The sequence below is a fragment of the Balaenoptera physalus genome (genome assembly GCF_965194825.1).
Source record: "Balaenoptera physalus genome assembly, chromosome: 2".
Taxonomy (NCBI): Eukaryota; Metazoa; Chordata; class Mammalia; order Artiodactyla; family Balaenopteridae; genus Balaenoptera; species Balaenoptera physalus.
In genome coordinates this window covers 163,523,177-163,548,037 of record NC_138883.1, presented here as the reverse complement: position 1 = coordinate 163,548,037, position 24,861 = coordinate 163,523,177, and the positions used below count along the sequence as shown (strand labels likewise).

Here is a 24,861-nt window from a genome sequence, read left to right as displayed (position 1 = left end):
AGGGCTGTTCTCACTACCTCCCTGCTCACCTAAGGATCCTTTGCTTTCTCAGATCAAATGAATCAGTTCTTCTAATTATATCTGTTGGAGAAAGACCAGAGGGCTAAAGTTTGTCTGCTGATGTTCTCCAGTTATGTGTTGCTATAGCAGACATTACTTTCACAAATGCTGTAACTTAATTACTAAAAACTTGTTCTGCCCAATCCAACGTGTCTTTGATTTTAGTAGTGATGCCCCATGTGGTCTTCACCTTTGTTTAGATTGCAGTGGTGATAAATTTGTGCTGCCTCAGTAATAGAGAGTATTTGAAATATTCATGGGCTCAACGATTTCTCTAAAGCAAGACTTCCAGTCTATAAATTCTGGATATGACAGGTTCCAACTTCACTTACATGCTGTGTTAGAACCAATTTTTGCCCACACAAAACCTTACCCAACAGGTGACCCAGAGTCACCAATTCTAATTATTCCTTTTGCAAATAAAATCTTTTAAATAAATTTCAATTTTTTTCTATCATTGGACCTATATCATCATTTCTGAATCCAGCAAAAAAGTGAAAATCATATAAAGACTCAAATGGAAGGAGTGCAATACCAATGCTCACATTCCTGCAAATTACCCATTTCTTCCTCCCCACGTAGAAGGTCTACAGGCTAAGAGAACCCGAGAGGGTACTTTATCCCAGTCTACAAATTACTTGTTGTTTTTCTCCATCACTGATATCTACTGACATATAGTTACATGGCCTTTAAAAAAGGAATTAAAATATTCCTGGACAAGTCAAAGAATTTCTGCCTCACAGTAACATTCTGTGACTATGATGCCCATTGTTTGCAATTTGGTCTGGGGAAAATAATGTCATGTCCGGCCTCACCAGATACATCCTTATGATATGAATGTGCTTTTAATGTACACAAGACAGTTATATTTATTAAGATAAACTCTATAGGATGACTTAATTTGCAAGAGACTTTGTATTTTATGGAAAAAGCTCTAGTTAAGGAATTAATGAGGCATCAGTTTATGGATCAGTTTTATTGCTATCTGACTATGTGGTCTTGGTCAAATCACTAACCATTTCTAAGCTACAATATTATGAGGCTTATATGGTTGCCAATGGCTCTTCCAATTCTAACGTGTACTGATTCTGAAAGTAAGACATTTCATTATAATTCTTCTTCTGTAATAAAATAATGCTAATTAAAGGAGTATTACAAACAAACTAACACAACTACATGTTAATATTTACCTTACAAAAGTGTTTTGAAACTGTTTATTTCTATAGACACTGATACAGAGCGCTTCCCAGATGCTGCTGGAAAAGGTATAATAAAAGGTGAAATCAAGACACAATCCAAGAGTTATCCTGGTAAGAACAATATTGCAAGTCTGTTCTGGCTTATTTATCTTATCTAGAGTTTATTTAAGTTTATTTAAGTTTGAATCTGATTACAGTACCTATAAGCTGTTATTACATGATGCAATGTCTTCATAAATTCCCTCCTATAATTACTGGAACTCCAACAGTTATTATCAATGGATTTACATATTGTGAATTTTAGAACTCGTTCATTTAAAAAGTGATCCTCAAAATTTCAGGGGTATAGTGAGCTTGGAATATGCTTGATGGAAGCATTTTAAGTGCTACTCACTTTATTTTTCAGGCTAGTTGCAAAAGCAGAAAGTCTAGCTTATGAATGGGATTAAAAGAGAGATTTCATTGCTTACTAATTCCCTCTATATAATTAAAATACCCGTCACATTTTCAGTATCTCAGGTGAAGTAGAGGTGTTTAGTTTTGTTATATAGTCCGTAGTTTACACTACTGCCCCTTGTCTTGGTGTTACAGTGTTTGACACACTGCTTCTTGATCTTTGGGGTGATATTAAAGGAGGCAGAGAGCTTAACAGAAAAGGGAAAGGGACAGTCAACAGGAAAAACAAGTGTCATCCAAAGGTGACTGTTTGCATGCCCAAATCTGAGCCCCCAGAGGAGCAACATTAGAAGATTCACACTGCAGAGAAGGAGACTTCTCTACAGTAGAATATATTCCAGCCAAGTCACTAAATAAATAATCAGGCAAACAGCAACAGCAAGCCTCCAAACGGGAGGGGAACTCAGTATCCAGATTTCCTACAAGATATTGTCTAGAATGCCCAGTATAGACCCCCCAAAAATATGACACATGCAAACAGTAAAGTGTGAATCATATTCTAGGAACTTCAGGAAGGGTAGGCCTAAAAAATAATTTAAGCAGTGGGAGGGTATTGTGAGGAGGGAAATTGTGATTCTTACTAGATTGCAGATTTCTCTAGCACATACTCCCTTTTCCCTCATCCTTAATTCTATCTGCTATCAAATGCTCTTCTTAATGCTTCCTTGCTTATATAAGCATCTTTACATGCTTCTTTCAACTGGGCCTGTCATTCTTAACCTATACCCGTTGGAGAAAAACCAGAGAGCCTCAATTATATCGACTTAGTTGGATCTTTAACACTTACTTCTGGTCTCAGCCATTACAACAAAGTAAGATCCACCTTATGGTGTCAGGTTCAGGATAGGTTTCCAACCTCTGGTACATGCTCTTCTGTAACTAGCTTTCATTCACAAAACACTGGGCACATAATTTGACCCAAGTCAGCAATCCTCCTTAACCCCTTTTTCAATATGAATTTTTCTTTAATAACTTTCATGTATTAAAACAAAATAGATGAATGTTATTCCTCTCCTTTGACCTAGTTAGTATTTTCTAAATCCCGCCAAATGTCCAAATCACATAAAAACTCAAATGGAATGGAATGCAGTCCCAGTGCTGGTACTGCTGCAGATTTACCTATTTCCCCCTCCCCAGCTACAAGGTGTACATAGTAAGAGGACCTGATAGGCAGTTTTTCTTAGACCACAGAATATCTTGTTACTCTTCTACATCTTTGATGTCTACTTGATTTACATAGCCTTAAAAATGGCATTAAACATTCTTGAGAGAGTCAAAGAATTTCTGCCTTGTAGTAACTTTCCGTGATGCGAGACCATGGTTTGTCTCTTGACCAGTGGGGAAAAAAATGCCACGTTCCACTCATAGGTATATCCTTACAGTATGAGTGTCCTCTTAGTGTAATCTTGGTAGTTATATCATTTACTTGAACTCCCCAAGATGATTAAAGTTTGTATGGGACAGTTCATTGTGTATGAAAAGCACTGGTTAAGGAATTATGGGGCATCAGCTTGTACTCAGTTTTGCATTATCTTGGTGTGTGTTCTCAATCAAATCACAAAACATCTCTAAGCTTCAATATCATGAGGCTTATATGATTGCTAAGAGCCCTTCAAATTCTAATGTTTTATGATTGTGCAATGCAGACATTATATTATTTCTCTTCGATAATACAAGTACTAATTAAGTTAGTACTACACACAGACACAAAGACACACATACATGTATGTTAATGGTTACCTTAGAATGTGTTTTGAAATTTGTTTTATATCCATAGAGACTGATACAGAACGCATGACAGATACTGTTGGAAGAGAAAAAACAATTGATGAACTCAAGAAACATCATAAGAGTCACCCTGGTAAGAAAAAGAATTTTCCAAGTCTAATATTTATGGTTTATGTCTTCTCTGGGATTTAATTAACTATGAATCATTAACAGTAACTGTATGTTAGTATTAATGGGCAGTAATCTTCATGAATTTCCTCTTATAATTAGTTAAACTCTAGTATTTACTATCAATGGAAATTTAGCTGGATATTTTTTAGTTGTAATCCCATCCATTTGGAAAGTAATCCATATAATCCAATGCTCTAATGACCTTAGAATATGCTTGGTTTAAGTATTTATAGCTGCGATTCTACTCACTTTCTTGCTGGCTTAGAAAGGAATATTGCTTTGATATTGAAAAAGCAAAAAAGCTAGTTGATGAGTGGTATAAGAAGAGGAATATAACAGTTATTTCATTGATTACCAATTTTCTCTACATAATTAAGTTGGCGTGTAAATTTATATCTCTACTATAGTGGAGTTCTCTAGCTGAGTTTTATTATTCACAGATCACTGCTTTAGTCCTGGAGTAATAGGGTTTGATACATTTCTCTTTGTTGCAAGAAATACTGTCGTTATGAACTTTTTACAGAATTGATGCTGAAAGCTAGCCTTGGAAAGTAACTGAATCCTCAGATATAAGCACCAAAATATGTGTTTTCACTGAAATTTAAGGCAAGATTTCTGAAACTTTGCTTTTGAATGCTTTTTTTTAATTATATTCTCGCTTTTATTCCTGTAAAAAAGTAGTGTTATAAATGAATTAAATAAATATTACTTGCTCCAACAGCTTTTAACTGGGGAAAAGTTGGTGGTGTAAAAATGAAATTGTTGGAACCAAGCAGTTAAGTTTGGTGTATTACAATAAGCCATTTTTCCATGTCTTTAATTTTCAGAGTATTTTTGGTTAGGTTCTTTCAATTAATTTTTGCTTCAGTGTTGCTTATTAATAGGAGTCCTTGTCAGTTTTGAATAACAGCCTTAGACACAGCAATAAAGTGCTTTTATTTACATCCATTCAATTTAAAATGTCATGCCTTTTATCAACAAAATTAAGTTAATTATTTTATACTTACACAGAACAAAATTAAGTTAATTAAATTAATTATTTATACTTGTTAATGGTGAGTTTATAATTAAATGCTCTGAAGAAAATTTTATATTAGCAATATAAATTGCTAAGAGAAAAGGTATTGAAAGGAGAGTACACATCAAATATAGAAATAAATATACTTGTTTAAGATAAAATGTGGTTAGATTAAAGGTCAAAACTAAGTAAGATGCTACCTAAGAACACAGAACAAAGAAAAGGAAGAGAAAATGAAGAATTAGTTTATAGAAATTGAGTGATAGAAAAGTAAACACTCAAATGTGGGAAGAAAAACTGCAGAAACAAAGATTAATACATGGAGTTTGGGAAGTAGTGTGCAAATAGTAATGGTGTCTACGTGAATTTTTTTTTTTTAATTTTACTTTAGGTGAGAATTTATTTAAAAGCAAAGATATGTCCACACAACATCAGAGTTTTTTACCGGCACATTGCACCAAGTAAATTCTCAACAAACGTGATCAATTTTTCACCCTTTGACAATCAAAATAAGAGATATAACAATATAAAATAAATATCTAACTACTTAGAATACTTTTTGTAATATGCTTTTAAAATTTTACTCTTTATGAAATATTTTAAACACCCAGAAAATATGTAACACTAACATAAAATACACAACATTCTAATGGTTCCCTATCTATGATGTTACAATCCCAATCCCTCCCTTCTCAGCTTTTATCATATGCAGTCATAAAGAATATATAATGATGCTCTATACAAATATATTCCAAAATATTTTATTGTGCCCTCTTTATTTTTTATTATTCTTCATTATGGAATTTCCCACCCTGTCTTCCTCCCCACTACCCACATTACTGCAGGTCAGTCAAGTTTATAAAAAATGTGTGTGCACGCACACACACATACATACACACTCCTTTTTAGTAGAAATTCGGAAGTTAACTGCTTTTACTTCCTTTTTGGTCTCTAGAGTATATTTTTATGCCATCTCAGCAATACTTTTTAAAGTACATTTTTTAATCTAGCATTTTAGTTCTTGGAATTAGAGAGATAATTTGGGATAGCTAGTCTCCTATACTACTGCATTCAAAATTACATTTAAATTGGAATACCAAGCTGTACCAAAATATTTTCATACAAACAATCTAGGCTTGATGCTTTCATGAAAATAAAATCAAGAATAAACATAAACATGACAGTATGGCCCCATTACCCTAACATGCCTTAAGGCTTTTATTTTTAGTAATTTGAATATCCTTCCCAGAGTCTACTCTTATTTGACAAATATGAATGGCTAGCTTAGAGTCATGGCTTCTGGAGTAAATTGTGTCAACAGTATTTTATTTTCTCTTCAGCGGCCTCTCAGGCTGTGGCTTCAGTTTAATCTCTAGCCACTGATAAAATAAGATGAGGTTTATAATCTTTGTTTAAATGGGAGTGTTCTACAATAGCACATATTACTTTTATAATAAGTAGGATATATGAAAAATAAATCTTATGAACCTTGATTGAATGGGGTGAGGGGAAGCCAGTGTTTCATGCATAGAGCTCTGATCTCCAAAACTATTCTTATAAATGCATCCTTCTAAATATAGTGTACAGATCAAATAAAGAAGTGAATATTCTGCTTCAAAGTAAAACAGGGTTGGGATACAGGTCGAAATTAAGGAAGATGCTAAGAATGGAAACTGTCCATCAGAGAAAAGCCATGTGTGCCGCCCTCCATATCCGTTTAAAAAAAAAAAAAAGAAAGTGAGGGCTTTGCTGCTAATTAATTTACCCACGAAGAGTAGGAAGAGCTCTTGTACATGTGCGTTTGCAAATACTAAAAATGTTACTCCATCAAAATGCTATAAAAGAAGAACCTTTCTTTACAAAAGAATCTTCTCAACCAGAAGGAAAAAAGCTTTCTAAATGACTTTGAAAGAATTGGACAAATAGGGAACTAAGACAATGAGTGAAATTCCCTCTAGGATATTTGGCAAGAGAGAAGGAATTTTACAGCGGTGACATCAACAAGGTAGAACAGGAGTTTTCTACCATCTTCCACCCAAAGAAAACCAACTTGACAATCCCCCACAGACAAGAGAGCCTTTGTGGAAGTCCAGGAGTTAAAGCAGAAAAGTTTCAGCACACTATTGGAATGAAAAAAAATCGAAGATTGGAGACATTGAAGAGGGTAAGAAGAACAGTTTACCTGCATCACTCCTCCCCCAGGACAGCAAACCTCGGTGCCAAAAGAGCCCTCTCCTCCCGTGATTTCTCCCATGGGGGAAAGTGAGAACATGAGTGACTGCTCAGCTTCTCTAGCTGTACAGGACACTGTCAAGAGACCCATTTCTCTCTTGTCCCATCCAGAGAACTGTGTCATGAGCTGCATGACTAGGAGTGGTGAGTGGCTGAGAGAGCAGCAGCCAGGGCTCAGAATAGAATATATGAAAGGGATGTGGATACTGCTAACCATGTCAAGGACTCCACTGGGAGTCCCACACATCAGCCGCTGAGAACACCTCACCTGTGAACCCCCTAAAACTGGCCCATACACATTTCCAACACTCCATGCACCTCACCCACAAACCCTCACCCTGTGACCCTGTGATTGGCTCCCTGTGTGTGTTCCGATGGCAGCAAAAAGGAGCTTTTACAGACAGCTAGTGAGCACCCACAGGAAGCAGGCCCAAACCTGAAGGCCTTGGAGAAACCACAAAATGGAACGTACAGCACTGCCAGAGGGAAGGCAACATGGAAGCTGGCAGCAGCCAGTCTGGCATTACAGCATAGGAAGAAGGCATACAAGCTTACGAATTCTGCCACAAAAGATAGCAAGAAGTGTAGAGTAGATGTACTCATAGGAAAGGTCTAAGAAAGCCTCAGAATCCTCAGCAGGGCTGATAGAAAGGATTTATTTCTGAAAAGCCGTCAGTAAAGCAAGGAGGAGGTGACTGCTTCTTCAAATGCAACGACAGCAGTACAAACATCAAGGAACATGAAAAATCAAGGAAACATGATGATACCATGAACGAGATACAATAATTTTCCAACAACCCCAAAGAAAAGGAGGTTTGCAATTTAACTGGTAAAGAATTCAAAATAGCTGTTTTAAGGAAGCTTAGCGAGCTACAGGAAAACACAGAAAGAGAGGTCAACAAAAGCAGGAAAACAATGCACAAATAAAATGAGAAGTTTAGCAGAGAGTAGAAATCATTAAAATCGAATCAAATTCTGGGGCTGAAGAATACAGTGAATGAAATGAAAAATGCAGTAGAGAATATTAACATCATAATGGATCAAGCGGAAGAGAGAATGTGTGAAGCAGAAGGCAGTACCTTTGGAATTACACAAAGAAGAGTAAAGAAAAAAATTTTTTAAAGAATGAAGTAAAACTGTGAACTATAGGACAATAAGCTAAATAATATATAAATGATTGGAGTCCCAGAAGGAGAAGATAAGGAGAAGGCGGCAGAACACTTATCTAAAGAAGTAATGGTTGAGAACTTCCCAAATCTAGGGAGATATTTGAATGTCATGAAGGTCATGGAGCTAATAAATCACCCCCAAATTTCAATTCACAACAATATCTGCCATGAAATATTATAATAAAACTGTCTAAAATCAAAAACAAAGATAGAATTTTAAAAGTAGCAAGAGGAAAATATTTCTCTCATACAAGTGGATCCTTATCAAGCTATTAGAAGCTTTTTCTGCAAAAACATTGCAGGCCAGGAGAGAGTAGGATGATATATTCAAAGTGTTGAAAGAAAAAAAAAAAAACTGCCTAAAAAGAATACTTTACCAGACAAAGCTGTCCTCTAGAAATGAAGGTGAGATAAGACTCACGAACAAAGGAAAGCTGGGTGAATTCATCACCAGTAGAACTGCTTTATAAGAAATATTGAGGACTTCCCTGGTGGCGCAGTGGTTGGGAATCCGCCTGCCAATGCAGGGGACACGGGTTCAGGCCCTGGTCTGGGAAGATCCCACATGCCACGGAGCAACTAAGCCCGTGCGCCACAACTACTGAGCCTGCGTTCCACAACTACTGAAGCCCGCGTGCCTAGAGCCCGTGCTCCGCAACAAGAGAAGCCACCACAATGAGAAGCCCACCCAAAGCAACTAAGAGTAGCCCCCGCTCACCACAACTAGAGAAAGCCCCCGTGCAGCAACAAAGACCCAACACAGCCATAAATAAATAAATAAATAAATAAATTTATAAAAAAAAAGAAATATTGAAAGGAGTTTTTCACGCTGAGATGAAAGCACACTAATTAGTGATATGAAAATACATAACACCCTAGTAAAGGTAAGTATATAGTCAAATTTCAAATACTCTGATGCTGTAATATGGTGGCGTGTTAAATCTATCATAAAGGTTAAAGGACAAAAATATTAAAAGTAATTACAACTACGGTAATGGATACACAATATAAACAAAAGGTAAATTATGATCAGAAACATAAAAGGTGAGGAGTGATGTCACCAAGATGTAACATAGGTTATTCCTGATGTCACTCCTCCTCACAAGAAGAATGACTAAAAACTATTCATGGACCAGACACCACTGAGAAAATCCTAGAACATGGGAGTGAGGCTGTAGCGCACCCCCTGCACAACAGAGACCAAGACACACCACATTAGATGGATAAGAGGAGCGGCTACACACTGACCATATTGCCCTTCCCCCAGGCTGGTGTAGCACCACACCAAGAAGTCTCCCCTCAGCCCTCAATTCCTCCAGTTTGAAACAAGAGCCCAGCGTGGATTTCCAGCTCTACCAGCATTGTGGGTCACTTCTTGAGAGCCCTCACTTCTTACCACAGGGATTTTGGGGTAATCTGCTGGGCTTGACTACTGGGAATCTGATCATGACAGAGAAGGGGGAGGGGCTTGCAACAACCAGCACTGGGATCTTGGCAGACCAAGTTCCTACCCGCAGTACCCAAGCAGTAGTCCTGACCAGCAGCTTTGCTCATCTGGAGAAACAAGAGGGTGGCACAGTCTCACCAGGTGACACCCTGAGATGCAGGTCTGTATGGTTTGGTTCCTCACATGAAGAGCCTTGACAGCTCTGGAGCCCTGTCTACCCCCTCCAAGCAGGGGAGCTGAGTCCTAGCTTTATATACTGCTGAGTAGCTCCTTGCCCCACCTTACCAGGCAGATGAGTCAGAACACCTGGAAACTATGAAGCACTTCTTGAGTGAAGAGTATGGCAGGCAAAGCTGATTGTCCATAGAACAAGTCCAGTGGCACCATTTAACCAGGGAACTTGGGGAGCAGGTCAGCTTGAGTCAAGGCTTCAAAGAGCCTTGGAGGGATTGGAGTCAGTTTCCCTGCTTGGCCCAGGCAGGGAGCTAATTAATAGCCCCCACCAACTGTTGGACAAAGCTCCTGGCCCCTCTTGACCAGAAAGCCTGATCAGGAAGACCAGGGGGCCTGCTTGCAGGTGGCCCTCCCATTCTGCACAGGCAGGAGAGCTCAATTTTGCCTCACTCCTGAGTGTAGCTCCTGGCCCTTCCTGGCCAGACAGCCTGACCAGAACACTTGGAGGATTTGTATCCAAGCAACACTTGAGCAGAGAGTACAGCAGGCAAAGCTGATCTTCACCAGAGCAAAGCCAGTGGCACCATTCAGCCATGAAATCTGGGGCTCGTATTGCTTGAGTCAAGACCATAAAAAAAGAGCCTTGCCAAATGATGCAACTGACAAGGGCTTAATTTCCAAAGTATACAAACAGCTCATATATCTCAATATCAAAAAAACAAGCAACCCAATCAGAAAATGGGCAGAAGACCTAAGTAGACATTTCTCCAAAGAAAACATACAGATGGCCAACAGGCATATGAAAAGATGCTCAACATCACTAATTATTAGAATAATGCAAATCAAAACTACCATGAGGTATCACCTCACACCATTCAGAATGGCCATCATTAAAAAGTCCATAAATGACAAATGCTGAAGAGGATGTGGAGAAAAGGGAACCCTCCTACACCATTGCTGGGAATGTAAATTGGTGCCACCACTATGAAAAACAGTATGGAGTTTCCTCAAAAAAACTAAAAATAGAGTTAGCATGTGATCCAGCAATCCCACTCCAGGGCATATATTTGGACAAAACTGTAATACAAAAAGATACATGCACCCCTACGTTCATAGCAGCACTATTCACAATAGCCAAGACATGGAAACAAACTAAATGTACATCAACAGATGAATGGATAAAGAAGATGTGGTACATATATAAAATGCAGTACTACTCAGCCGTAAAAAAGAATGAAATAACACCATTTGCAGCAACATGGATGGACTTAGAGATTATCATGCTAAGTGAAGTAAGTCAGAAAGAGAAAGACAAATACTATGTGATACCACTTATATGTGGAGTCTAAAATATGACACAAATGAACCTATCTATGAAACAGAAACAGACTCACAGACATAGAGAACAGACTTGTGGTTGCCTAGGGGGAGGGGATCGGGGAGGGATGGATTGGGAGTTTGGGATTAGCAGATGCAAACTATTATATATAGAAATGGATAAACAACAAGGTCCTACTGTAAATCACAGGGAAACTGTATTCAATATCCTGTGATAAACCATAATGGAAAGGACTATAAAAAATGTATACATATATATAACTGAATCACTTTGCTGTACAGCAGAAATTAACACAGCATTGTAAATCAACTTCAATAAGAAAAAAAATCATATCATCTACAGAGAATATCTTACAAATGGGGAAAAGATAGTCTCTTTAATAAATGGTTTTGGAAAATTGGATATCCATATGCAAGAATTAAATTGGACCTGTATCTTATATTGTTTACAAAGTTTCACTCAAAATGGATTAAATATTTAAATGTGAGCTCTAAAACCTCAATACTCCCACAGTAAAACATAGTGAAAAAGCTCCTTGACATTGGCCTTGGCAATGACATTTCGGACATTGCACTAAAAGCACAAGCAACAAAACCAGAAGTCAACAGCTTGGGCAACATCAAATTAAAAATCTTTTACACAGCAAAAGGAACCATCGAAAATCACAAGGCAACCTAAGGAATGGGAGAAAAGATTTGCAAACCATCTATCTGATAAGGGGTTAATATCCAAAGTATATAAGGACTCATACAACTCAATATTAAAACAAACAAACAATGTGACTATAAATGGGAAGAGGCCTGAATAGACATTTTCCCAAAAAAGATATATGAATGGCTAATGGACACATGAAAAGGTGCTCAACATCACTAATCAAGAAAATGCAAATCAAAGCCACAGTGAGCTATCATCTCACACCTGTTAAAATTACTATTATCAAAAAGATAAAAGTTGGTGAGGATGTGGGGAAGAGGGAACCTTTGTGCACTGTTGGTGAGATTGTAAGTTGATACAGCCACTATGGAAAACAGTATAGATGTTCCTCCAAAAATTAAAAATAGAGCTATCGTATGATCCAGCAATTCCACTTCTGGGTACATATCTGAAGAAGTCAAGTCACTATTTAAAAGAGATATCTGCACTCCCGTATTTCCTGCAGCATTATTCACAATAGCCAAGTCTTAGAAACAACCTAAGTGTCTGAAGACAGATGAAGAGATAAAGACAGATAATCAATCGAATATCATTCAGCTATATGAAAAAAGGAAATCCTGCCATTTGGGACAGTGTGGAACTTGAGGTCATTATATAAGTGAAATAAGTGAGACAGAGAAAGCATTTGTATGATATCACTCATATGTGGAATCTAAAAAAGCTGAACTCAGAAACAGAGAGTAGAATAGTGGTTACCAGAGGCTGTGGGGTGGAGGATATGGGGAGATGTTGGTTAAAGGGTACAAACTTCTAGGGAGAAGAAGAATAAGTCCTGGGATCTAATATACAGTGTGATGACAATAGTTAAAAGTTGCTAGGGGAGTAGATCTTCAATGTTCTTACTACAAAATTTAAAAAGGTAATTATGTGTGGTGATGGAGGTTTTAACTAAGCCTATTGTGATAATCCTTTCATGAATCAAATAATCACATTGTACACCTTAAACTTATACAATGTTTTATGTTAATTATGTCTCAATAAATCTGAGGAAAAATGAAAATGTGGTATAGACATATAATAGAATATTATTCAGTCTTTAAAGATAAGGATGTCCTTCCATACACAACAACAAGGATGAACCTGAAAGGTATTAATGCTAAATGAAATAAACCAGTCACAGAAGGACAAATAATGCATAATTTCACTTATATGGGATGTAAAATAGTCAAACTCACAGAAACAGAGAATAAAATGGTGGTTTCCAGGGGCTGGGGGTAGGGGGAAATGGGTAGTAGTTAAATGGGTGTAAAGTCACATTTATACTACATGAGTGAGTTCTAGAGATCTTCTGAACAGCATTATGTCTATAGTTAACAATACAGTCTTGTGCATGTAAAAATTGTTAGAGGGAGTGCTTCATGCGAAGTGTTCTTACCACATACACATAAAAAAGCAAGGAGACAAGAGTAGTCTTTTAGAGGCGATGGATATGTTTATTACCTTGATTGTGGTGATGGCATCACAGGTGTATGCATATTTTCAAATTCATCAAAATGTATAAATATGCGCAATTTTTGTATACTAAGTATACCTCAGTGAAGTTGGGAGAAAAAAAGATGCTACCAAGAAACACAGAATAAAGAGAAGGAAGAAAAAAGGATGAAATAGTTTATAGAAACTGGAGTAACAGTAATAGATGAGTGGCCAAACCGTGGGAAGGAAACATTACAAATGCATAAAGACTAATACATAGAGTTTGAGGAGTAGTGTGTAAATATTCAGACTTCATATAATTTTTGTTTTTAAACTTTATTTTAGGTATGAGTTTATTTAAAAACAAAAATGCATTCTCACATCAAGAAGATTTCTACGCCAGGCACATTGCTCCAAGTAAATATAAAACAAAAGTGATTAATTTATCACCCTTTGATGATGAAGGTAAAAAATTATATATAAAGATATAAAATACTATGTAATTACTTAGAATGGTTCTTGTGGTATGGTTTTTCATTTTAGTCTTTTTGCATCTTTTTATTCAGAAACATCTTAGATAAATCCTTGCAAGCCTGAAAATGAAACAACTTTAAATTATCCTTTTTACTAGCAGAATTGTTTATTTGATCATTCTTCTATTAAAGGTCATTGACTTTTTAAGCTTTTCACTACTAAATGTGTCCATGAATATATATTCTTACATTTGATGTTTTTATCTCTTTGGGGTAGTGTCACAGGATTGATAGTGTTAAAGCGTATATTAATTTTTAATATTAAAAGATACTGTGAGACTGTTTTCCTAAGAGGGTGTTAACATTTTTACCAGCAATTTGGGAAAAATATACTTTTCTCTACATAACCATCAGCCATACAGATTGGTGGGGGTTTTTTTCATTTATGCCCAGCTTAGAGTTATTAAATCATATCTGAATCTTTTTAAAATTTTTTCCACATTTGTTAGTGTTATTTTACTAAATAATTACCCAAAAACTATTTAGCTTAAAGCATAACTATTCATACAGATCACGATTTGGGAGTTAGCAATGTAGACTGCTGTGAGCTGGGCTAACTTATACATCTTTGGTCAGCTTGTGGTCGGTGGCTTCACTCACTTGTCTAGCAGTTGGCTCACTGTTATTTGGTACAATACAGGTATATAGTTGGGGTTCATCAGGAGATAGAGACCACACTAACTGTTTGAAAAGAGAGCAAGAATAAAAAACTAGTTAACTAAGTATAAAATTGTTAGCCAAGTAGCCGAAAGTGTAAAAAGAATTCTAAGGTAACATGGAGAAAGCAGTTTCAGGAGAAGTTTCCACCATTAGGGCTGAAGGAGACCGCTGAGTGTAGAGGATGTTACTTGGCTGATTTTTCAGGAAGAGTCTCAGATGTACTTCTGAAGAGGAGGCACTGCTAGTGTCTCGAGTGGTGAGAATTTAATAAAACTTGTTCTGCATATGTTGGAAAGAATGCAAACCATTTGTGTCATGGAAAGAACTTCTGCTCCTGGGAAAAAGAAACATTGTTGGCATGATGTTCACCAGAACTGAAAAGGGACATGAGCTCTCAGGAAGCCCATTGGTAACCAAGTGGGAGAAACAAATCCCTTGTTTCTTTTCCAAACTTGCAATCTACGTGTAGCTTGCCCTATTTGCACAGCCTAACTTGGAGCTACCTGGCAAAGCAAAAGTGTAGTTTTTAGAATCCCAGATCCAGTACCACAAAGCAGAATGTAGAAGAGTGGTTTGGGAGCAAAGAGAAAATAAGCATTTCAAGTGTCACAGGAGGTGACCTGGCTACATGTCTCTCATCTTCCAGCTGGTTGGCTTAGGGGTCTTTACATTGTAACCTCAGGTTCTTAGCACAGCATGTGGGGCAAACCTTAATGAACAAGCAATTTTGACTCTCTGCTTGCATTTGTTTGCTTTTCTTGCATTCACTAAAGTCATATACTAAGATCAGACTTGTGTGGGAGGACATGAATACAGGTAGTCAAGGACATGTTGGGGCTGTTATCGAATCCAGTGCACCAGTGCTCCCTCTGTTTGCAAATATCCATGATCCCTACCCCCTGCATGCAAAATACACGTGCTCTTCCAAGAGCTACACATTAAAATTTGGCATCAGTGCCAAAGACCACAGTCTTGTGATCTGTAATCATTTTCAGAGACAGTTCCTGTGATGTGACTTCCCGCAAAACACACACACACACAAACAATATAGTAGCACAGACAAGGATAGACTCCATGGTAGGCACTCCCCTACAAAAAGGTGGAAAAAAACAACAGAGGCATATAGCAGTCAATGATCCATAAACTTAGGTCATCTTTTCCATCATTTGATTATATGTTAATTATAATTTTCTCAGTAAAACTATGCATTCAAAAACCAGGATGTTGGGAGATCCCAGGAGGGAATGCAGACTAGGACATACAGAACTGACTTCACTGCAAGTGTATGACAGGTGACATCATCATCATGATGGCATAAGATACCCCTCCTAAACTCTCCTCTTCTCAACAACAAAAATTTGACATCCATCCATGAACAAAAGTGACTTTGGGATCCAGCATCATACGCCAAGGGACCCAGAGGAGTTTCATCCACCTGTGCATCAAATAATAGGAAGATAGACCTCCATCCTGACTGTGGACCCTTCAGTAGCTTATGAACTGGTTCCAGCCCCTCTTGGCCATGGTCCAGAAGCATCTGGATAACCCTGACTTGGGCAGTCACCGCAGACAAGAGAGCCTTTATGGAAGTCTGGGTTTCTAGAGGAGAAGTTCCAGCACTCCAGTGGAGCGAAAAATAAGAATTTGGACACATTAGAGTGGATAAGAGGAACAGTTTGACTTTGCCCACCTTCCCCAAGGTGACACAGCTAGGGCCAAGCAAGGCCATCCTGTGAGAGGGGTGAGAGGTGGGGTGGGAGGAAGAGCAAGTGAATGAACACCAGGCTTCCCCAGCTGTCCAGGACACTGCCAAAGAGACTCATTTCTCTCCTGCAGCATCCAGAGTGCTAAATTTGGGGTGAGAAGAGATCAGGAGAGAGGCACGTAACATTTTGGGGGAGCATTAAAGGGATTCGGTTCCTGCTGACTATGCTGTGAACTCCATCAGAAAGCCCACCCATGAACTTCTGGGAAAGCCTCACCTGCAGATCCCCCCGGCTAGCCTGCGGCACCCCAAGCGACAGGCATGCCTCACCCACTTTCCCTCACGCTGCAGCCAGCTCCCTGTGGATGCTCCTGAGGGTGGCGGCAGAGCAAGCTTTGTTGGACAGCTAGGGAGCACTTGGGGAAAGCAGGCCGGAGTCTGTGGACCAGAGAGAAACCAGAAACTTGAGCTGTAGCACCACTTTAGGGAAACAAAAGGGTGGCAGTCAGCAATGGGGCTGATGTGTTGAAGAATCCAAAGATATACAAGCTTAAGAATTCTGCCACAAGAGGGAGCAAGAAGTGTGAGTAGGTGTATCCATTCAAGGTCTGAGAAAGCCTCAGAGTCTGTAACAGTGCTCATGGAAGGTATTTCTTCCCTGAAGGCACTAGTAAAGACTGGAGGAAGTGACTGCTACTTCAACTGTAAAGACAGCACACGAAACCCAAAGCAACACGAAAAATCAAGGCAACATGATACTACCAACGGATCACAATAATCTTCCAGAAACCAACCCCAAAGACAGGGAGGTCTGCAACTTACCCAATAAAGAATTCAAAATAGCTGTTTTATTTTTATGTGTTAATAATTATATATGATATTATTAATCTGTAAAATATACAATATTCATATATATGTATACACACACACACAGTGGAATACTGTTCATTCCAGTGAATGTATGTCTTTATTTAGATTTCTTTAATTTCCCTGAGCAATGTCTTGTAACTTGTGGTAAAAGCTGTGCCCCTCTGTTAAATTTATTACTATTTTATTATTTCTGATGCTATTGCAAATAAATTTGTTTCCCTATTTTCGTTTTTGGATTATTCAATGCTCTTATATAGAAATAAAATTGAGTTTTATTTTATATGTCCAGCAATACAGTTTTATTCAGTAGTCTTTATTAGTTAATTGAAGAAAAGAGAAAAATGTATATTGTCATTTATATTTACCTATATAATTACCTTTAAGGTGCTTTTTTATTTCTTCATGTGGATTTGAGTTACCATCTGGCTGTCATTTTGTTTCAGCCTGAGGTTTTCCCTTTAACATTTCTTTTAAGACATGGCTGGTAGTATAAGATCAAAATCTCTTAATTTTTTTTTTTTTAATTTAGGAATATCTTTGTTTCATCTTTATTTTTGAATGATAGTTTCTCTGGGTATAAAATTCTTGGTTGTGAATTTTTGCTTTCAGCACTTTGAAAACAGAATCCCCCTGCCTTCTCTCCTCTAGTCCTCTTACTCCCCTAGCCCTAGGCAACCACTAATCTAATTTCTGTCTCTATAAAATTTGCCTATACTGGACATTTCACAGAAATTGAATCTTATGAGTTCTTTTGTGATTTGCTTCTTTTACTTAGCTCTGATCTCCAAACTAGTCTTCTAAATATACATCTTTATTATTTTAATTAAATTAATTATCTCAAAAAATTAATGTTCATTATTTTAATTTATTTAATTTTATTTTTATTGGCAACTAACTTAATGTGTGAGTATTAAAAATAAAAATAGTTATAAGTGTGATCCATCTTACAGCTAACTTATTTTCTAAATATTTCTGGAAGAACCTTATGAGTACTTTTCACCCCATGTGACTGAACGTCCAAAAGTACTTCATAGAGCATCTAGGGCTGGGTCAAGTGTTTATAAAACCTTCCACTTTCCTTCACTGAATAAAGAACATTCAGGTAGTTTGTAATATTTTTAGTGTACAATGTGATGTTTTCAATGAGTAAAGATTTAATTATATGGAAGTTACCAGATTGTACTAGCCTTAGTCATATAGCCAGTTTAGCAAAACATAAGTGAAAGTAAATTCTGAATTAAGCTCATCGAACATATATGCATTCTTAGTGGATGAGTGGTGTCTCTGGCATGGCTCTTCCTTCCCCACCACCACTAAATTGGAACTTGAGTTTTTTCTCAACATTCCTTTCTTACACACTATTATAGATCCTACAGATGACTGAGATAAACCCATCTTATAATCCTCTTCCTTATATTTATATATACCTCTTTTGTCCAGTCCCAGGCAAGGTCAATAGAAGGAGTCAGCATGAGGGTAAGTATGAAGGAAAATAAACGTTATGTTCATTTTCTTCCTTTCCTTTCATTATCATCTCCCAAACATCTAATCCACTAATATTTAAGAACTAATTTACAGACCCTATTTCTTATGCATTGCTCCAGTGGTGTTATATAATCATGCTTTATTTCTCTGCAGGATACGTATTGTGGAAATTAAACACATTAATGTAATCTTTTCTACTAACTTTGAGAAAGTACCATCTAAATACTGCACATTCTGCATTTTATTTTAATGTATTTTTCTCTAAGTGAGCATACTGAAACTGTTTTCATTATTACATACTTTTATTTTTAACAGTGCTTAAAACATGTATCTTTAAAATAACATTTCTATAGCATCTCTCCCTCCATTCTAGCACTAGATTTTTCACTGTAGGAATACAAATTTCTTTTTTTGTTAAATAAAGATATGCTTTATTTAAGATAAGGATATATAGAGATAAAAACTTTACTTGAGAATTTATTGATTTGATTGCTTAAGTATTTTTTTTACTGACATACTATTTAAAAAGCTCTTTCTCTAACATTTTTATATAGTTTTTTAGTTATTTCTTTTTCTTGATTTGCACCCTTATTGTTTATGTTTATAAATATCAAATACCTGGCAAGGAAAAATCGAAGAGAAAATATTTGTGTTAGTAAAGCTGCTTTATCTAAATTATTAAAAAAATATATACAGAAGCTGTACTTCAGAAGTGGATTAATGAGATTTATTTTAACTTTTTAAAAGTTTAAATGAGGTTATTTCTAGTATAATTTAGTGACACTATTATTTTTTAGGGCATCGAAAAAATTTGACCTTAAACAAAAAGAAAGGGGAACTTGATACTCTGCCTGCTGTGATCGCTACAGCTAGAAAACCTATCTATAAAGGTAAAATAATCCATGCAATGCAAAGATATATGAAATAAAACCTTATACTATGTTTCCAATGACTCCATTTACCAATCACCTCAAACCTACGGGCCCTCTCCTCCCGACAACATATGAGGAGCAAAGCCAAGTATATTTTTCCAAACATTTCTTCGTATACACACACACAGAGAACATATATGTTCTGTACAATAAGAGGATCATATGCATTGATTGTCCTCACCTCTGATCCAAGTAAATTTTTTTTAACATCTTTATTGGAGTATAATTGCTTTACAATGTTGTGTTAGTTTCTGCTGTATAACAAAGTGAATCAGCTATATGCATACCTATATCCCCTTATCTCCTCCCTCTTGTGTCTCCCTCCCACCCTCCCATCCCACCCTTTGTGGTGGTCACAAAGCACCAAGCTGATCTCCCTGTGTGATGCAGCTGCTTCCCACTAGCTATCTATTTTCATTTGGTAGTGCATATATATCAGTGCTACTCTCTCACTTTGGCCCAGCTTACCTTTCCCCCTCCCCATGTCCTCAAGTCCTTTCTCTACATCTGCATCTTTATTCCTGTCCTGCCCCTAAGTTCATCAGAACCTTTTTTTTTTTTTTTTAGTTTCCATATATATGTGTTAGCATACGGTATTTGTTTTTCTCTTTCTGACTTACTTCACTCTGTATGACAGTCTCTAGATCCATCCACGTCTCAACAAATGACTCAATTTCATTCCTTTTTATGGCTGAGTAATATTCCATTGTATATATGTACCACAACTTCTTTATCCATTCGTCTTTCGATGGGCATTTAGGTTGCTTCCATGACCTGGCTATTGTAGATAGTGCTGCAATGAACATTGGGGTGCATGTGTCTTTTTGAATTATGGTTTTCTCTGGGTATATGCCCAGTAGTGGGATTGCTAGATCATATGGTAATTCCACTTTTAGTTTTTTAAGGAACCTCCATACTGTTCTCCATAGAGGCTGTATCAATTTACATTCCCACCAACAGTGCAAGAGGGTTCCATTTTCTCCACACCCTCTCCAGCATTTGTTGTTTGTACATTTTCTGATGATGTCCATTCTAACTGGTGTGAGGTGATACCTCATTGTAGTTTTGATTTGCATTTCTCTAATAATTAGTGATGTTGAGCAGCTTTTCATGTGCTTCGTGGCCATCTGTATGTCTTCTTTGGAGAAATGTCTATTTGAGTCTTCTGCCCGTTTTTGGATTGGGTTGTTTGTTTCTTTAATATTGAGCTGCATGAGCTGTTTATATATTTTGGAGATTAATCCTTTTCCGTTGATTCATTTGCAAATATTTTCTCCCATTCTGAGGGTTGTCTTTTGGTCTTGTTTATGGTTTCCTTTGCTGTGCAAAAGCTTTGAAGTTTCATTAGGTCCCATTTGTTTATTTTTGTTTTTATTTCCATTACTCTAGGAGGTGGATCAAAAAAGATCTTGCTGTGATTTATGTCAAAAACTGTTCTTCCTATGTTTTCCTCTAAGAGTTTTATAGTGTCCGGTCTTACATTTAGGTCTCGAATCCATTTTGAGTTTATTTTTGTGTATGGTGTTAGGGAGTGTTCTAATTTCATTCTTTTACATGTAGCTGTCCAGTTTTCCCAGCACCACTTATTGAAGAGACTGTCTTTTCTCCATTGTATATCTTTGCCTCCTTTGTCATAGATTAGTTGACCATAGGTGCGTGGGTTTATCTCTGGGCTTTCTATCTTGTTTCATTGATCTATGTTTCTGTTTTTGTGCCAGTACCATATTGCCTTGATTACTGTAGGTTTGTAGTATAGTCTGAAGTCAGGGAGTCTGATTCCTCCAGCTCTGTCTTTTTCCCTCAAGACTGCTTTGGCTATTCGGGATCTTATGTGTCTCCATACAAATTTTGACATGATTTGTTCTAGTTCTGTAAAAAATGCCATTGGTAATTTGATAGGGATTGCATTGAATCTGTAGATTGCTTTGGGTAGTATAGTCATTTTCATAATATTGATTCTTCCAATCCAAGAACATGGTATATCTCTCCATCTGTTGATACCATCTTTAATTTCTTTCATCAGTGTCTTATAGTTTTCTGTATACAGGTCTTTTGTTTCCCTAGATAGGTTTATTCCTAGGTATTTTATTCTTTTTGTTGCAATGGTAAATGGGAGTGTTTCCATAATTTCTCTTTCAGATTTTTCATCATTCGTGTATAGGAATGCAAGAGATTTCTGTGCATTAATTTTGTGTCCTGCAACTTTACCAAATTCATTGATTGGCTCTAGTAGTTTTCTGGTGGCATGTTTAGGATTCTCTATGTGTAGTATCATGTCATCTGCAAACAGTGACAGTTTTACTTCTTCTTTTCCAATTTGTATTCCTTTTATTTCTTTTTCTTCTCTGATTGCCATGGCTAGGACTTCCAAAACTATGTTGAATAATAGTGGTGAGAGTGGACATCCTTTTCTCGTTCCTGATCTTAGAGGAAATGCTTTCAGTTTATCACCATTGAGAATGATGTTTGCCGTGGGTTTGTCATACATGGCCTTTATTATGTTGAGGTAGGTTCCCTCTATGCCCACTTTCTGGCGAGTTTTTATCATAAATGGGTGTTGAATTTTGTCAAAAGCTTTTTCTGTATCTGTTGAGATGATCATATGGTTTTTATTCTTCAATTTGTTAATATGGTATATCATATTGATTTATTTGCGTATATTGAAGAATCCTTGCATCCCTGGGATAAATCCCACTTGATCATGGTGTATGATCCTTTTAATGTGTTGTTGGATTCTGTTTGCTAGTATTTTGTTGAGGATTTTTGCATCTATATTCATCAGTGATATTGGTCTGTAATTTTCTTTTTTTTGTAGTATCTTTGTCTGGTTTTGGTATCAGGGTGATGGTGGCCTCATAGAATGAGTTTGGGAGTGTTCCTCCCTCTGCAATTTTTTGGAAGAGTTTGAGAAGGATGGGTGTTAGCTCTTCTCTAAATGTTTGATAGAATTCACCTCTGAAGCCATCTGGTCCTGGACTTTTCTTTGTTGGAAGATTTTTAATCATAGTTTCAATTTCATTACTTGTGATTGGTCTGTTCCTATTTTCTGTTTCTTCCTGGTTCAGTCTTGGAAGGTTATACCTTTCCAAGAATTTGTCCATTTCTTCCAGGTTGTCCATTTTATTGGCATAGAGTTGCTTGTAGTAGTCTCTTAGGATGCTTTGTATTTCTGTGGTGTCTGTTGTAACTTCTCCTTTTTCATTTCTAATTTTATTGATTTGAGTCCTCTCCCTCTTTTTCTTGATGAGTCTGGCTAAGGGTTTATCAATTTTGTTTATCTTCTCAAAGAACCATCTTTTAGTTTTATTGATCTTTGCTATTGTTTTCTTTGTTTCTATTTCATTTATTTCTGCTCTGATCTTTATGATTTCTTTCCTTCTGCTAACTTTGGGTTTTGTTAGTTCTTCTTTCTCTAGTTCCTTTAAGTGTAAGGTTAGATTGTTTACTTGCGATTTTTCTTGTTTCTTGAGGTAGGCTCGTATACCTATAAAATTCCCTCTTAGAACTACTTTTGCTGCATCCCATAGGTTTTGGATCGTCGTGTTTTCATTGTCATTTGTCTCTAAGTATTTTTTGATTTCCTCTTTGATTTCTTCAGTGATCTCTTGGTTATTTAATAACGTATTGTTTAGCCTCCATGTGTTTGTGTTTTTTACAGTTTCTTCCCTGTAATTCATTTCTAATCTCATAGCGTTGTGGTCAGAAAAGATGCTTGATATGATTTCAATTTTCTTAAATTTACTAAGGCTTGATTTGTGACCCAAGATGTGATCTATCCTGGAGAATGTTCTGTGTGCACTTGAGAAGAAAGTGTAATCTGCTGCTTTTGGATGGAATGTCCTATAAATATCAATTAAATCTATCTGGTCTATTGTGTCATTTAAAGCTTCTGTTTCCTTATTTATTTTCACTTTGGATGATCTGTCCATTGGTGTAAGTGAGGTGTTAAAGTCCCCCACTATTATTGTGTTACTGTCGATTTCCTCTTTTACAGCTGTTAGCAGTTGCCTTATGTATTGAGGTGCTCCTATGTTGGGTGCATATATATTTATAATTGTTATATCTTCTTCTTGGATTGATCCCTTGATCATTATGTAGTGTCCTTCCTTGTCTCTTGTAACATTCTTTATTTTAAAGTCTATTTTATCTGATATGAGTATAGCTACTCCAGCTTTCTTTTGATTTCTATTTGCATGGAATATCTTTTTCCATCCCCTCACTTTCAGTCTGTATGTGTCCCTAGGTCTGAAGTGGGTCTCTTGAAGACAGCATATATATGGATCTTGTTTTTGTATCCATTCAGCAAGCCTGTGTCTTTTTGTTGGAGCATTTAATCCATTCATGTTTAAGGTAATTATCAATATGTATGTTCCTATGACCATTTTCTTAATTGTTTTGGGTTTGTTTTTGTAGATCCTTTCCTTCTCTTGTGTTTCCCACTTAGAGAAGTTCCTTTAGCATTTGTTGTAGGGATGGTTTGGTGGTGCTGAATTCTCTTAGCCTTTGCTTGTCTGTAAAGATTTTGATTTCTCCATCGAATCTGAATGAGATCCTTGCCAGGTAGAGTAATCTTGGTTGTAGGTTCTTCCCTTTCATCACTTTAAGTATATCATGCCACTCCCTTCTGGCTTGTAGAGTTTCTGCTGAGAAATCAGCTGTTAACTTTATGGGAGTTCCCTTGTATGTTATTTGTCATTTTTCCCTTGCTGCTTTCAATAATTTTTCTTTGTCTTTAGTTCTTGCCAATTTGATTACTGTGTGTCTCTGTGTGTTTCTCCTTGGGTTTATCCTGTATGGGACTTGCTGCGCTTCCTGGACTTGGGTGGCTATTTCCTTTCCCATGTCAGGGAAGTTTTCGACTATAATCTCTTCAAATATTTTCTCTGGTCCTTTCTCTCTCTCTTCTCCTTCTGGGACCCCTATAATGCGAATGTTGTTAAGTTTAATGTTGTCCCAGAGGTCTCTTAGGCTGTCTTCATTTCTTTTCATTCTTTTTTCTTTAGTCTGTTCCACAGCAGTGAATTCCACCATTCTGTCTTCCAGGTCACCTATCCGTTCTTCTGCCTCAGTTATTCTGCTATTGATTCCTTCTAGTGTAGTTTTCATTTCAGTTATTGTATTGTTCATCTCTGTTTGTTCTTTAATTCTTCTAGGTCTTTGTTAAATATTTCTTGCATCTTCTCGATCTTTGCCTCCATTGTTTTTCCGAGGTCCTGGATCATCTTCACTATCATTATTCTGAATTCTTTTTCTGGAAGGTTGCCTATCTCCACTTCATTTAGTTGTTTTTCTGGGGTTTTTTCTTGTTCCTTCATCTGGTACATAGCCCTCTGCCTTTTCATCTTGTCTATCTTTCTGTAACTGTGGTTTTTGTTCCACAGGCTGCAGGATTGTAGTTCTTCTTGCTTCTGCTCTCTGCCCTCTGGTGGATGAGGCTATCTAAGAGGCTTGATGGGAGGGACTGGTGGTGGGTAGAACTGACTGTTGCTCTGGTGGGCAGAGCTCAGTAAAACCTTAATCCACTTGACTGTTGATGGGTGGGGCTGGGTTCCCTCC

General features: G+C 37.0%; 1 protein-coding gene and 2 long non-coding RNA genes across 4 annotated transcripts in view; 1 reads left to right on the top strand and 2 right to left on the bottom strand.

The window, feature by feature from the left end:
- LOC309655070 overlaps positions 1–24,861 on the bottom strand; it is a 448,619-nt gene that overhangs the window by 366,473 nt on the left and 57,285 nt on the right. The window lies entirely within an intron of this gene.
- Positions 1–24,861, bottom strand: part of LOC309655049 — a 142,262-nt gene that overhangs the window by 81,387 nt on the left and 36,014 nt on the right. The gene's annotated exons all lie outside the window — the stretch shown is intronic.
- The window catches only part of CCDC7 (coiled-coil domain containing 7), a 326,200-nt gene that overhangs the window by 291,651 nt on the left and 9,688 nt on the right, over positions 1–24,861 (top strand). For both annotated transcript variants that reach the window (XM_082449611.1, XM_082449612.1), the window contains 5 exons: positions 1,287–1,370; positions 3,493–3,576; positions 13,466–13,585; positions 18,329–18,364; positions 19,171–19,263. In XM_082449611.1, the coding sequence (XP_082305737.1) occupies positions 1,287–1,370; positions 3,493–3,576; positions 13,466–13,585; positions 18,329–18,364; positions 19,171–19,263 (417 nt within the window). The remainder of the gene's footprint in view (positions 1–1,286; positions 1,371–3,492; positions 3,577–13,465; positions 13,586–18,328; positions 18,365–19,170; positions 19,264–24,861) is intronic.